The following is a 14299-nucleotide window of genomic DNA, read 5'->3' on the forward strand; positions in this document are numbered from 1 at the left end:
AATGATTAATCTATATTGGAAATTAAATTGACTAACATTTAGGTTTAGAATTGAGGGCTCGAGTCTAAACTCTAATTTATTCTAGCACTAAAGCGTAGGATTCAGTTTAATAAAATAAATCAACAGTTATTAACATTCTAGGAATCACAAATTGGGTTTTACAATGATTAATTTAAACTTTGAATATATTTCAAGGTTCAATAGAAAACGCTACATTATATAACAGTTTGGATGTTAAACGGTAGTTGAAGTTTTGTTTCTCACTGTAAACGAAACATGGAGTAGCGTTTTATGTTTTTGAAATTCAAACGCTGCACGATGTCGTGTTTTGCTTAAAAACCAAAACGCTACACGATAAAGCTTGATTAAATAATATTTAAGGCTATTTTTTTTGATACGGTGATATTTAAGACATTAATATACCGAATTCTGATATTCAATGCCAACACCCCAAAAAATATGAGCCCAAGTGTCAATTACTTATTTAATAATATTTTTTAATTCAAATTGAATTTTATTCCAACTTGAATTTATTTTTAAAATAAAAATAAATACTTAACCGTAGAAAATAAAATTTATATTATTAGTCATCTATGCATCACAAAATACATTTATTATGAACTGATAATTATCAATTAAATTAATATATGAATTTACAATATGATCCTACCTGAATAAGATTCATGGTGCATTCGATTCGAACTAGTATGCATATTATATTTTTAATCCATTATATTTATAACCAAATAGTCATCATTTTATAAAATTTTAATATATTGTTCATGTTTTTCATAAAATATGATTTGTTTACCGTGATAATGCATAATATCCTCACATATATTTAATAAATTATATATACATACATATGATTACAAATTTTAATTTATAATTTGTTAGGTCCTATAAATTCGCTATATAATCTGATATAGCTATCACAATCTGTAACACAGTAAGACAATATAAGAGATTGAAAGCAGTAAACTCTTATATTCACAAAGCTTGAATGGTTACAAAAACTCTCTCAGTGATTTATATTGTATCACTAAGAGCTGCTAGGGTTCTTAACAATATACTCGATAACTCAACTCATATAGAGTAACCCTAATCTGTGTTTATATAGACACAGTTACAAAATCAATCTCTGATTTGATATCCTATAAATCAGCTAATAAATCTATCAATCAAAGATTGCTCCAGTTTTCTGTTTAGTTTCCATAGTCAGCAAATCACTCCTCAGCTTCTATCCTTCCATGAAGTATATCCGCTTCTGAGCTCTTTCCACGTGTAAACTCTGTCGAGTCTTGACTATGTAAACTCTGATCAGACTTTATTAAACTCTGTCAGACTTTGCTAAACTCTGTCAGACTTTGCTAAACTCTGATCAGCTTCCATATTAAACTCTGATGATTCCTGTTCTAAAACAAACCTTAAGAACATCAGTAATCATCAATTATATCTAACAATCTCCCCCAACTTGTGCATGAATAAATTATGTGCAAGTTAACAGATAATTGATGATGTCAAAACATTTAAGTCAAATGCAACAGAGTTTAACTATATAACAGAAAACTTTTAAAACTTACAGATACTTTATTCCTTAGCTGCATAGACACCATTTGCTGTCTTTAGATACTCTCTGAGGAGTTCTTTTTCAGCATCTTCAAGTACTGTAATCATTTGTCTCTTGATCTCTCTCAACTCTGGATCTGAAACTCCAGTTTGATAAATTGCAGCTCTGAGATCATAGATCTTGTTCTTCTTCAAGTCTCTATCCAGCCTTATATTGTAAGCTTTATCAGACTCTTCATTAAATGTAAGAGTTCTGATTCCACCTATCGTTTCAATCTTTGCTGAATTTTTCTTCATCTCCACCAGCTGTCCTTTATGATTAAGATATTTGGGAATGAAAGGTCCAGCATTCTTGTTTCCTGTAATCCCCATCTTTCTTCTGATTTGATCTTTCAGCAGGTTGGAGATGTGTTGTCCTGACTTGTTCTTTACTTGAAATATGTATGATACATATCTCAATTCTTCCCAGTGTTTAGCATATAGATCTGCTTCAAGCACTCTAAACACTGTTCCATCAGACATGAAGTAGATAAGAATATTATCTCCTCTGTCATTCTTTACCAACTGGACTGAATCAAGTTTGTCCATTTTATCTTGCAATACCCCAGTCTTGGGAGCACAGAGAGATGAGGGGTCATCTGGTCTTGATCCTATACTCTGATCAAATTTTTCATATTTGGATCCCAGCCCTCCTTTATCTCTTCCTGCCTTTTGATGAGAAAATGGTTTAATTGAGCCTTTTTCAAAACTTATTTCAGTCATCAGAGTAGGTTTTGCAAATCCAGCCAGTGGTATAGTTGTTGGTTTGAACACAGCTTGAGCTTTGTCAGAGACTGTGTCTTTCTTTGCTTCTTTATTGACTTGAGCTGTGTCAGAGGTCAATCTTTCTTTTTGAGGTTCTGCAACATGAGCTCTGTCAGAGATTGCAGCTTCTGTTTTCTTTTCCTTCACAACTTGATCCTTGTCAGAGGTTGTAGATTTCTTCTTTTCCCAGCCTCTCTCCAGATGTTCATCTACTTTGCTTTTACCCTTGGAGGTATATTCATCTTCAGAGTATACCTTCTTGATTGGTAAACTCTGATCAGCAACAGTAGCTTCTTTGATCAGTATCCCTTTTTCTTTTGGTCTGGCAGTTGATTTTGCAGGCTTTTGGATTTTTCCTGACTTTATTGCTTCAGCATGTTCTTTCTTTAGTTCTTCTTCTTCTGCAGCAATCAACTCCAAATCCAAATTTGCTTCTGGATTTTCTTGTTCAAAAACCAATCTAGCAAGCTCTTCATCAGTCATGGGTTTGTCTGATCCAGTCACTGGTCTTTGATTAGATCCAGATGTGATGTTGTGAGTTGGACCAGACTTTGTGCTTTGCTTAGATGATTTCTGACTGTCAGAGTTTGAAACTCTTCCACCAGTCCCTGCTTGAAATCTCTTGTGCTTTGTAAAATCATCAGCATCATCATCATCATCCTTTTTCTTCCTTTTCAGAGATTGAGTAGTAGACTTGCATTTGACTTGAGCTACTCTCTCCCCCTTTTTGACATCATCCTCATCAGGAATCAGAATGGATGTGATCAGAGAAAGTGAAGTTTGGATAGCTTCAAGCTGTTTGGACATCTTTTCTTGATTGGATTCAATCAAGGTCATCCTTTGGTTAAGAGATTCATTTAACTCTTCTTGCATTGCTTGAATCCAATCAGGATCTTGAAGAGCTTCCTCCACCTTTTTGGGTTCTGTTTGTGACAGAAAGCAATGATGTAAACATTCATTTGCTGTAGCTGTCCTTGTTTGCACACCTGCTTCTGGATTTCCAATTATTAAATCAGGTGTGTGAGATTTTGTCCACTTCCTTGCATGTGGAAGTTGACCATTTTCATCATTGGATCCTCCCCCTTGATCCATGCTCTCCTGATTCTGCTGATTATTCTCTGTAGCTCCCCCTACAATTGTGCTATCAGAGTTTGAATCAGTATTCTCTGATGAGGTTGAGTTAGCATTCTCTGATGAGTCTTGAGTAGAGTCTGAAGCATTCTGATGCTCCCCCTCAGCAAGGGCTTCATCATCATGAGCTTGTGAATTTTCACCAGAGTTTGCTGTGTTTTGTTCACAGTCAGAGTTTGACTGTTCATCAGAGTTTGTTGAATCAGAGAATATTTCTTCATTTTCAAAATGCAGTTCTTCATGATCATCCATATCTGTTAGACCCATTATTCTTTTGTCATCAAATGACACATGTATGGATTCCATGATCACCTTGGTTCTTAGATTATAGACTCTGAAGGCCTTTGTTATGATAGGATAACCTACAAAAATGCCTTCATCAGCTTTTAAATCAAACTTGGTAAGCTGTTCTGGATGAGTCTTCAATACAAAGCATTTGCACCCAAATATGTGAAAGTACTTCAGATTTGGCTTCTTTTTCTTCACCATCTCATATGGGGTTTTGCCATGCTTATTAATCAAGGTTGCATTTTGAGTGAAACAAGCTGTTTGAACAGCTTCTGCCCAGAAATATGTAGGCAATTTAGCCTCATCAAGCATAGTTCTGGCAGCTTCTATAAGAGTTCTGTTTTTCCTTTCAACTACACCATTTTGCTGTGGTGTACCAGGTGCAGAGAACTGTTGCACTACACCTCTTTCTTTGCAGAACTCTTCCATTGTTGAATTTCTAAACTCAGTTCCATTATCACTTCTAATAATCTTCACTTTGTCTTCAGATCCATGATCCAGTTGTGTCACATGATCCATCAGATGCAAGGCTGTTTCATCTTTAGAGTGAAGAAAATATACCCAAGTGTATCTAGTATACTCATCAACAATGACAAGAGCATATTTCTTCCTTGCAATGGATGGTACATTGACTGGTCCAAATAGATCAACATGTAGAAGATGATATGGTTTGTTTATTGAGAATTCAGTCTTACTCTTGAAAGATGTCTTTCTCTGCTTGGCTTTTTGACATGAGTCACACAATCCATCAGATGTCAGAAGTGATTCAGGAAGTCCTCTCACAAGCTTTTTCTTTATAAGCTCATTTATGGAATTGAAATTTAGATGTGAAAGCTTCTTGTGCCATTTCCAACTTTCTTCTGCAGAGATCCTTGTAGACAAGCAAATTGCTTTTCCTTCAGAGTTTGTAGGCAAGTGGATTTCATAAATATTCCCATGTCTGTGAGCAGTTACTGCCACTTTGCCTGTTGACTTGCTTACTATCTCACTGTGTTCTTCATAGAAATCAACATGAAATCCTCTGTCACAGATCTGACTGACAGAGAGTAAATTGTGTTTCAGCCCTTGAACAAGAGCTACATTTGATATGATGACATTTCCAAGATTGATGTTGCCATATCCCAGAGTCCTTCCTATGTTGCCATCTCCATAAGAAACACTTGGGCCAGCCTTCTCCACAAACTCTGACAGCAGGGCCTTATTTCCAGTCATGTGTCCTGAACATCCACTGTCCAAGACTAGAATATTCTTCCTGTTGCCCTGCAATCACAAAGACCACTAATTGTTAGTTTTAAGGACCCAGACTTGCTTGGATCCCTTGGCCTTATTAAGTTTGTTAGCTTTTGCAGCGGTATTATTATCAGAGTTTGAGCTAACAGACTTTGCAACAGAGTTTGTACTAGAAACAGATTTTGTACTTGCAGAGCTTTTATTAAACTTCTTCAAAAAAGGTTTCAATTGATAATAATCATAATACAAACTATGATATTCTTTGCAAGTATAAATAGAATGCCATAAACTACCACAATGAAAACATGGATCTTGTGGTTTATATCTAATACTACTTTTTCTAACTCCAGACTTTGTAGGTAAAGAGTTAATGTCCTTGTTCTTCCTGCAAAAATTAGCAAGATGATTAGTATTACCACAGTTATGGCATGTCTTCCTAGGTGCATTTGGAACAGGCATGTAGTTGTTACTCTTGTCTATGCCAATTTTGCCATTTCTATTTTTCCTAGGCTCCTTGTTTTTGTCATCAGACTTTACCTCTTTAAGCTTATGTTTAAGCTGTTTCTGAGTCATCAGTCCTATGTTAACCTGTTTGGGCTTTTCAGATTTTAAATTGTTGTTAATCTCTGATTTTGGTCTACATTGTTTATTCTTAGAGGATTCAACAACAAATTTAACAGGTTTAACCTTAGGTTTTTGAGTTTTAACGAACTCTGTTTTTGATGACTCAGCTTCTGAGTTATCAGTGTAACCTAGTCCTTTCTTCCAGTTTCCACTTCCTAAGATATCCTGAGTAGTTTTGCCTGAATTAGTCCATGTTTTAATAATTTCCCTTTCCTTAGCAAGTTCTGATTGAAGAGATGCATACCTCTTTAATAATTCATCTTTGATAATGACAGCATCATCTCTTTCTTTCTGAACTTCCAACATTTGAACTAATTCTTTTTCAAGATAATCATTTCTTTTCTTTACACTTAGAGTTTCAGATTTTAATCTTTCATTTTCTAAAGTCTGATCTCTAAAGCTGGTATGCAAAGTTTTAAGAAACAATCTTAACTCAGTTATATCTTCAGTATCAAAGGCAAGAGTAGAATGAGGTACCTTAGCAGGAGATTCAGAGTTGTTGTCAGTGTTTGCCATCAGAGCATAATTGACTTCTTCTTCTGAATCAGATGTATCTGTCCAGTTTCCTTTCTTGGTGATAAAGGCTTTTTCTTTTTCCTTCTTGGCTTTCTTGCATTCAGATGCAAAGTGTCCCTTTTCACCACAGTTGAAACAGGTATACTTGTCAGCTTTTCCAGCTTTTCCTTCTTTGCCCTCATTCTTCTTAAAGTTCTTCTTGTCATAAACTCTGTCAGAGTTTCTGTCTTTTCTTGAAAAACTTTTGCCTTTGTTGAACTTTTTGTAGGCCAACTTCTTGAAGCTTTTCACCATCAATGCTGCTAACTGCATCATCTCATCATCACTTTCTTCAGAGTCTGAGGGAACATCAGAGTTTGAGTCATCAGAGTTTGATGACTCAATGTCAGACTTTGTGATATGAGCTTTTCCTTTGCTCTTAGCAGCTTCCTCTTGAACTTTCAGAGCAACAGACTTTGATTTTCCTCCATGACGTTTGCTCCTTTGCTCCATTTCAAGTTCATGGGTCTTCAATCTTCCATAAACATCATCAAGAGACATTTCTCCAAGATCAAGATTGTCTCTAATTGTGGTGACTTTCAAATCCCATTTTTCTGGAAGAGCCAGAAGGAATTTGAGATTTGAGTCTTCAAGATCATATTCCTTGTCCACCAGAGATAAGTCATTCAGCAGTTTGACAAATCTGTCATACAGATCTGTCAGAGACTCACCAGATTTTGAGTCAAAGTGCTCATACTCCTGTGTAAGGATTGTTTTTCTGTTTTTCTTAATGGCCTGAGTTCCTTGACATCTGGTTTCCAGAGCATCCCAGATTTGTTTAGCAGTTTTGCACCCAATTACCCTATTAGACATTGCATTGTCAAGAGCACTGTGCAAAAGGTGTTTCACCTTTGAGTCTTTACTAATTGACAGGATATCCTCAGGGGTATAATCTTTCTTTTCTTTTGGGACCATCTTCTGAGGTTCATCAGCAAGCCCAACAGAGAGCTTGGTGGGCATATGTGGTCCATCAAAGATCCTGTCAAGATATTCTGGATCAACAGAGTCTAAGAATATTATCATTCTCTCTTTCCAGACTGGATATTCAGATGCCTTAAGGATTGGAACTCTAAAGGATGAAGCTTGTGATTTTTCAGACATGATTGTGTTTAAGATCTCACTGTAGTATTCTTAACAGAGCTGGCTCTGATACCACTTGTTAGGTCCTATAAATTCACTATATAATCTGATATAGCTATCACAATCTGTAACACAGTAAGACAATATAAGAGATTGAAAGCAGTAAACTCTTATATTCACAAAGCTTGAATGGTTACAAAAACTCTCTCAGTGATTTATATTGTATCACTAAGAGCTGCTAGGGTTCTTAACAATATACTCGATAACTCAACTCATATAGAGTAACCCTAATCTGTGTTTATATAGACACAGTTACAAAATCAATCTCTGATTTGATATCCTATAAATCAGCTAATAAATCTATCAATCAAAGATTGCTCCAGTTTTCTGTTTAGTTTCCATAGTCAGCAAATCACTCCTCAGCTTCTATCCTTCCATGAAGTATATCCGCTTCTGAGCTCTTTCCACGTGTAAACTCTGTCGAGTCTTGACTATGTAAACTCTGATCAGACTTTATTAAACTCTGTCAGACTTTGCTAAACTCTGTCAGACTTTGCTAAACTCTGATCAGCTTCCATATTAAACTCTGATGATTCCTGTTCTAAAACAAACCTTAAGAACATCAGTAATCATCAATTATATCTAACATAATTATTATATTTTTATAGTATTATTTTTATCCAATGTAATAATAATTATTTAAGTAAATGATATAAAAATAATATTTTATATTAATAGATTATATACTGCTGATAATAAATTATCCGATTAGAAAATAGAATATACGATAGTATCACATATTCAAAATCCAAATTTTAAATATTTTAAATTAATTTATATCCAAATAAAATAATTTTAAACTTAAATCCGGAAAACATGAAAAATACTCCCTCCGTCCCCCTCATTTGTTTACATTGAGGGACGGGGCTCGGCACGCATTCTAATACTCTCGTAAAACGTAGTTTGATAAATTATTTTGAATTTTTTTTTCTGAATAAAAATTTGATGTTTAAATTTTTATAAAAAAAGAAAATTTTCAAAAATAAGTTATAAAACTATGTTTTATATGCGTTTTAAAATGTTTTAAAATGTCTTAAAATGCGTGTTGTGCAGAAAAAATTGTAAAGAAACGAGGGACCGAGGCAATAATACGATAGAAAAGACTTTTTGTTTTTAGGACCACGACATGCTTTTACCATTTTTACATGGTAGGTGGTAGGGGTGTACATGGGTTAGCGAAACCGACCAACCCGATCCAAACCGACTATATTTCGTCCGATCCAAACCGAAATCTTTTAACTCGATTAGTAATTGGATTGAAAAAGTATTAACCCGATTTAGTTTGGTTGGACATAGGTTTCGGGTTTTATAAACCGATCCAACCCAACCTGATTGAAATATATGAGAACATATTAAATTTATTCATCTCATCACATATTAGCCTAGTCTGTTTAGTTTTATTGTATTTGTATGCTCCTTAAATTTAATATAGTTTGTTTGCTATTTAAATATATATAAGATTAAATCTATGAATGTGAATATGAGATTAAATTTATTATTTTATTTGTCTAGGAGCACACAGACATGAATATTGTTTGTTTGTTATATTATCTATTTAAGTAGCAAACAAATATGAATGAGAATATGAGATTTGATTCATGAATATATTTGTTCATTATTTGTTACTACTTATTTTTAACAGAATTCAATGTATGTCTTCGACAAGATTGTTAAAGGAATTTTTAGCGTAAAAAATTGGATGTTGAAGATCTATTTGACACCAGCGATTATAATATTTATTAACCCAACCAAACCAATCCAAACTGAAGTACTACAAATTGGTTTAGGTTAAAAAGTTATACGGATTGGGTTGGGTTGAAATTTTGAAAACCCGATTTAATTGGTTTGGGTTGATAAATTCCGTCAACCCGCCCAACCCGAACCGTGTACACCCCTAGTTGGTGGGGTTAACCTAAAGTAAAACTCCTGGCGTCCCTGCGAAAAGAAAAAAAATAGAAAGAGATACGGGTGGATTAAAATAAAAAAAAACGGAAAGAGCCAAAAGAGAGGCTCCAGCACCACTGTAGTTGGTTCTCTCTAGAGTTGCTAGCTAGCTTCTCGATAGCTCCGAGATAACCCTAATCGCGCTCTTTCTCTCTATAAACACCACCATCAAATCGCTCTAATCGTCAATTTATGTAAGTTCTCACTTAATCTCTGCGTTTTTGATATTTTAATTGACCGATTAGTTTCGATTTTGTTTATCTATAATATGCCGCCTTGTATATTTCTGATCTGTACTTTCTATTTTCTGACCCCGCTACTTAATTTGAGTTTAATTGATGGCCTATTGTTATGTTTAAGTGTAAAATTCAGTTAGGTTATTTGGAGTTCTTGTCGTGAGTCGACTGAATTGGTGTCGTAAACGTTGCGGATGATGACTTTGCTTTATTAGAAGCCAACTTTTGCTTTCGATTGTTTTTATAGCAGATTATTGGAGCATTTTATTTGTCTGCTAAACTGCTAATGCGAAGTAGGGAAATATAACGTGTGTTTTTAATTGTTCAGAAATAATTTGTATTTGTCATCAAATATATGTGTTTCCAAATTTTCTGGAATGTCGATTGATGGTAAATTTTGTTTATTAGGAAATCTGATATTTAATATACATCCGTGTTATGGACTTGTTATGGTCTTATTTTTGATACTGGTGTCTTAATACATATGACCAGTGCAAATTATCTGGTGGCTGATAGGATTATGGAGTTTGTTCAGAGGTGTAACTTTAAATCATATGATCAGCAGATAAATGAATATACACAGAGGATAGTTAATGCAGTTCTCAAGTGAATAATAAAATAAATGATTTGATTGATACACTTGTAACAAGCATCTCTGCCTTTAAATGAGTTTATGTTGTATTTTTGTGGGATTGTGTCCTTATTTTAGTGGAATTCATGGGACAATTTTTACAAGTATTTTTTAGTGAAATTCTTTTAAGTATCTTTTCAAAGACTTGGTGCTGGACTGCTGTTGGGACATGGGCTTGGTGCCTCCAAAGGGTTGTATGCCTTTGGGTGTCTCAGGGATGCTAACTGTGGCATCAGGCTTAAAAATCTCACCAATGGAAGGGGCTGCGAAAAGCAGCGTGTCCAGGGACTGGTGTTTATAAGGAGTCAAAAAATATGCCTGAGCATTTTTCTTGCACATGAAATACATTTACTGTGTGTATATTCGTCACACTTGAGAAAACAAGTATTTGATCTATTTTGGGCTTTATAGAATTTAAATTTGGGCTTAAGTCCATCTTTTGGATATGATTTTAAGATTTGAAACCTTTATAAAAAGGTGTGGAAAGTGAAAGTGAAGTACTCTTTAACTCTTTAGTTGCCACTTTTTAATTTTAAGTTTCTCAAACTTCGTCTAAATTTTCCCTTTAAGGATGATTTTAGCTGCCAAGGGGCAATTTTTGGCAGGTGGTGCCACCAGCCCACTACTGTCTTCCCTTTCAAGGATTTCAAATGTTCGTCAAGTAAAATTTGTTTGAACCCCAATTCCCCCCCCCCCCCCCCCCCCCCCCCCCCCCCCTTTCATGCGGGTTCAACAAACCCTCTTCAATCTACAACTGCACAAAGTTGTGTAGTCATTTGTCTTGGCCTTCTTGAGATCAGATCAAATAACAGTAGATACATTGATGACTTCCCCTCCAAAAAGGATCGTAACTATTATAGCATATGAAAAGGAACACAAAAATACAACTATGATGATTAATATAAACATGACATATATAAAAATGAAAGAGAAAGGTAGCAGGAGATTCACATTCAGGGATACGAATGTTAAGGCATGCCTTACGAGAAGAATGCTTGCTTTGAGAGACGCTCCAGATAACTAGTAGTGTCACTAATATAACATTGAAGATCAACGGCAGTCGATCATCAACACCTCCGGAATCATTCTTTTGGCTACCGAGTTGGGTCCTATACAGTCTTCCCAATAGATTAGAAGAACTACTCCGAAAGACTCTTGCATTTATGGAGGTTTGAAAATGTGCTTTTGTGAAGAGCCATGGTGAATAGAAATTCAAACCTTGTTTGTATTTCTTAGTCGTAAGGTTTTTCCAAACGCAACAAATTATGGAATAAGACTAAGTTGATGACTGAACAAAAGTTATACCTTCGAGAGTTGGGGATAAGCTAAATTTAAACTATGGTTTGTGATAAGATGTCATTACAGCTATTTTGATTGTATTGGTTTGTAAAAGTTATCACCCTATATGGTTGTTCTCCTACGTGAATCAAATTCCATTGCACATGATGATTCAATGAGGTAATAACGATTCAAGTCACAGATCCGTAGTATCTTAGTAGGAGTCAGAATGTAATCTGATTTAGTTGTGATCGTTTGGTACAAACTGACTGGCCTAGCTAAAATAGAACTGGGATCAAAACTGACATCGCAGTAACAAAAGTATAACCCTAAAACTGAGGATCTGACTAATTTCAGTATAATTTCCTAAATTTGGCATTGTTGATGATTACAAGGTTACGACTTACGAGAACCTGGTTAATACAAAATGGAATGGTTTACAAAGCATTTATTCTAGATCTTTGAGCTTTCCAGTTGAATCCTTAGTGATTCGTGTGTGTGGAGATAAGGAACATTGCATCCTAAGAGAAATAGTGGCCGGAAATGATAGCTCTTGATTTTTGGTACCAATTTAAGAGTGACTGATTTTCGTTACTAACCAGCTGATGGAGTACAAAATCAAAGACAATTTAGAGAGAAAGTCTGTACATGTTTGGGAAGGGGGGGGGGGGGGGGGGGGGGGGAGACATAGCTGTCATAGAGGTAGTTCATGGATAATTATGATTTACTGGGTGTACAATCGCTGGTAGTTGTGGATTCAGTTATCTTATAGTGGCTTCAATTTTTTGCATCTATATTATTCTCTACTTGACTCGTCAGGTGTATTTTGGGCCTTGTAATTTTATTCGAAAATGTTATTGACTTATTGTCGACTATATGTTCTAGTGTACTTTGCTACTGTTACCACCCAGATAATATTTGCAACTGCATTATCAATCTACTGAGATTTATGTATGTTGTTATTTTATTTTAATTTTAAGTTTAGAGAGTGCTTATATTTTATGTTTTAATTTCGGTATTCAGGTACAATTTTGGATCTTGTAGTTCTATTCGAATTTTATTATTTTATATTCAGTACTGTCATTCGTTTGACAGTACTCTGCTGCTTTTGCCGCCCAGATAATGTTTATTACTAGGTTATCAATCTATAATATTTTGGATGTGATATTACTATTGTTTTTTGAAGTTCAAAATGTGGTTCAAGGATGTAAGTTCTGCCTCAAGGATTGAAGGATATGACATTTGTATATAGCCTATATAGCCCAAATGACTGGCGATTTTTGTGGCAGTTTGTAATTACATAGACTACAGACTTTTTTATAGTATCTGTTTGGAATATGAACTCCAAATGGCAATCTGTTTATATTTGTCTATAGAGTAAATAGTATAACTTATTTTTCCATGTGCCTAAACTCAGGTGTTCTCTGTTATTTTAGTATGGAGGGGCTACTTGCGGACGGCTGCCACCTCGACTTCTCTTTATTATAGATTGGCAGTTGCTTCTGTTTATCTGATCATACCCAGCTACCAATATGTGGAATTTTGCATCCAATTGTGTAGCCGGTAACAATGGTTTGAAGAATGACTCTCATAAGCATAGAACAGATGCTCTTGATTCCTCAGATGATGAGTTGTCTTCATGTACAAGTAGAGAAGAGGGATTAGAGTGTCCTATATGCTGGGAATCCTTCAATATTGTGGAAAATGTTCCCTATGTTTTATGGTGTGGTCACACACTATGTAAAAACTGCATCCTAGGACTGCAATGGGCCGTCGTAAAATTTCCCACTATACCTATACAGCTTCCACTTTTTATCTCGTGCCCGTGGTGCAACCTCTTGTCCGTTCGTCTAATCTACAGGGGCAACCTTAAGTTCCCGCGCAAAAACTATTTTCTCCTTTGGATGGTTGAGAGCAGGAATGGTGATAGAGGAAAATCTAGTTCTGTCTATCCTGGAGATAATAATCATGGTGGCTGGCCAGCAAACACAGAATTGGAATCGGAAGAGGGTCACCACCCAGAATCATCAAGATCAAATCGAAATGTGGATAGTTATCTCAACGCGAGAAGCTTGAGTTCTTCCTTGCAGAAGTCCCTGATTTTCATAGTCAATTTGACAACCAAATTTCCGCTGGTACTCATGTTTCTCCTAATTGTGTTGTATGTCATACCTGCCAGCGCAGCCGTCATATTGTTGTACTTGCTTATCACAGTCCTTTTCGCCATCCCGTCTTTTCTCATCCTGTACTTTTCATACCCTAGTTTGGATTGGCTGCTGAAGGAGATAATCAACTGAGACTTGTACACTCACTAGATCTGTTTGTATAGTGTGGCGCGATAATATTGTTCCTTTTATTGCAACTAAAAGCTTGTAATTTCATAACTTAATGTTGTTCAAGGATCGTTTTGTATTCTATTCTGTATCAGCAAAGAATTGAACTTATTTGCTGCTTGCTACACAACCTATGTTGTGCTTGTGAGAATCATGGTTTCAAATTTGCCTGTTCTTAGAAAAGAGTGCTTCCAACCGTTGGGAGGTGTGATGGTTGTGATGATATGTCGCATATGTCTACCTATTATTAAGCAATCAAAGTACACCACTAATGGGCAGTTAGTCAATAAAATTAATGATTAGGAATGCCTTTTTTCTAAATTTATTTCAAACCACAGCTTTAATATTGGTGGAGTCTGTGGTAAAGTTTTATGCAAGTCATTCCCCGCACTTTCTGCATGGGGCTGAATGAATATTCTCATATTTCCAACAGCCTAAATAAACCTAGAAGTGATCATTTCCATTTAAGAGTTGTCTTAGACATGGTCCTCATTTTATTTTCTTGTATTATTTGTTGGTTTGTCTAAAGTTTTGAT

At 35.4% G+C, this 14299-nt stretch overlaps 1 protein-coding gene across 2 annotated transcripts; it reads left to right on the forward strand.

The window, feature by feature from the left end:
* Window positions 1-9309: 9309 nt before the first annotated feature.
* On the forward strand, window positions 9310-13874 carry LOC108193229 (uncharacterized). Of its 2 annotated transcripts, none has more exons than XM_017359806.2 (2): window positions 9310-9479; window positions 12848-13874. In XM_017359806.2, exon 2 carries the CDS (start codon window positions 12963-12965, stop codon window positions 13725-13727), a length of 765 nt encoding a protein of 254 aa, XP_017215295.1. In that variant the 5' UTR covers window positions 9310-9479; window positions 12848-12962; the 3' UTR covers window positions 13728-13874. The 2 variants fall into 2 exon arrangements, with proteins under 2 accessions (XP_017215295.1, XP_017215296.1); XM_017359807.2 differs by having other exon boundaries at window positions 9311-9479; window positions 12867-13874.
* Window positions 13875-14299: the final 425 nt, after the last annotated feature.

Source organism: Daucus carota, chromosome 7, assembly GCF_001625215.2.
Source record: "Daucus carota subsp. sativus chromosome 7, DH1 v3.0, whole genome shotgun sequence".
NCBI lineage: Eukaryota > Viridiplantae > Streptophyta > Magnoliopsida > Apiales > Apiaceae > Daucus > Daucus carota.

Bases quoted from the DNA above. Each gene is read 5' to 3' on its own strand.
- LOC108193229 (XM_017359806.2), top strand. From the start codon at position 12,963: ATGTGGAATTTTGCATCCAATTGTGTAGCCGGTAACAATGGTTTGAAG.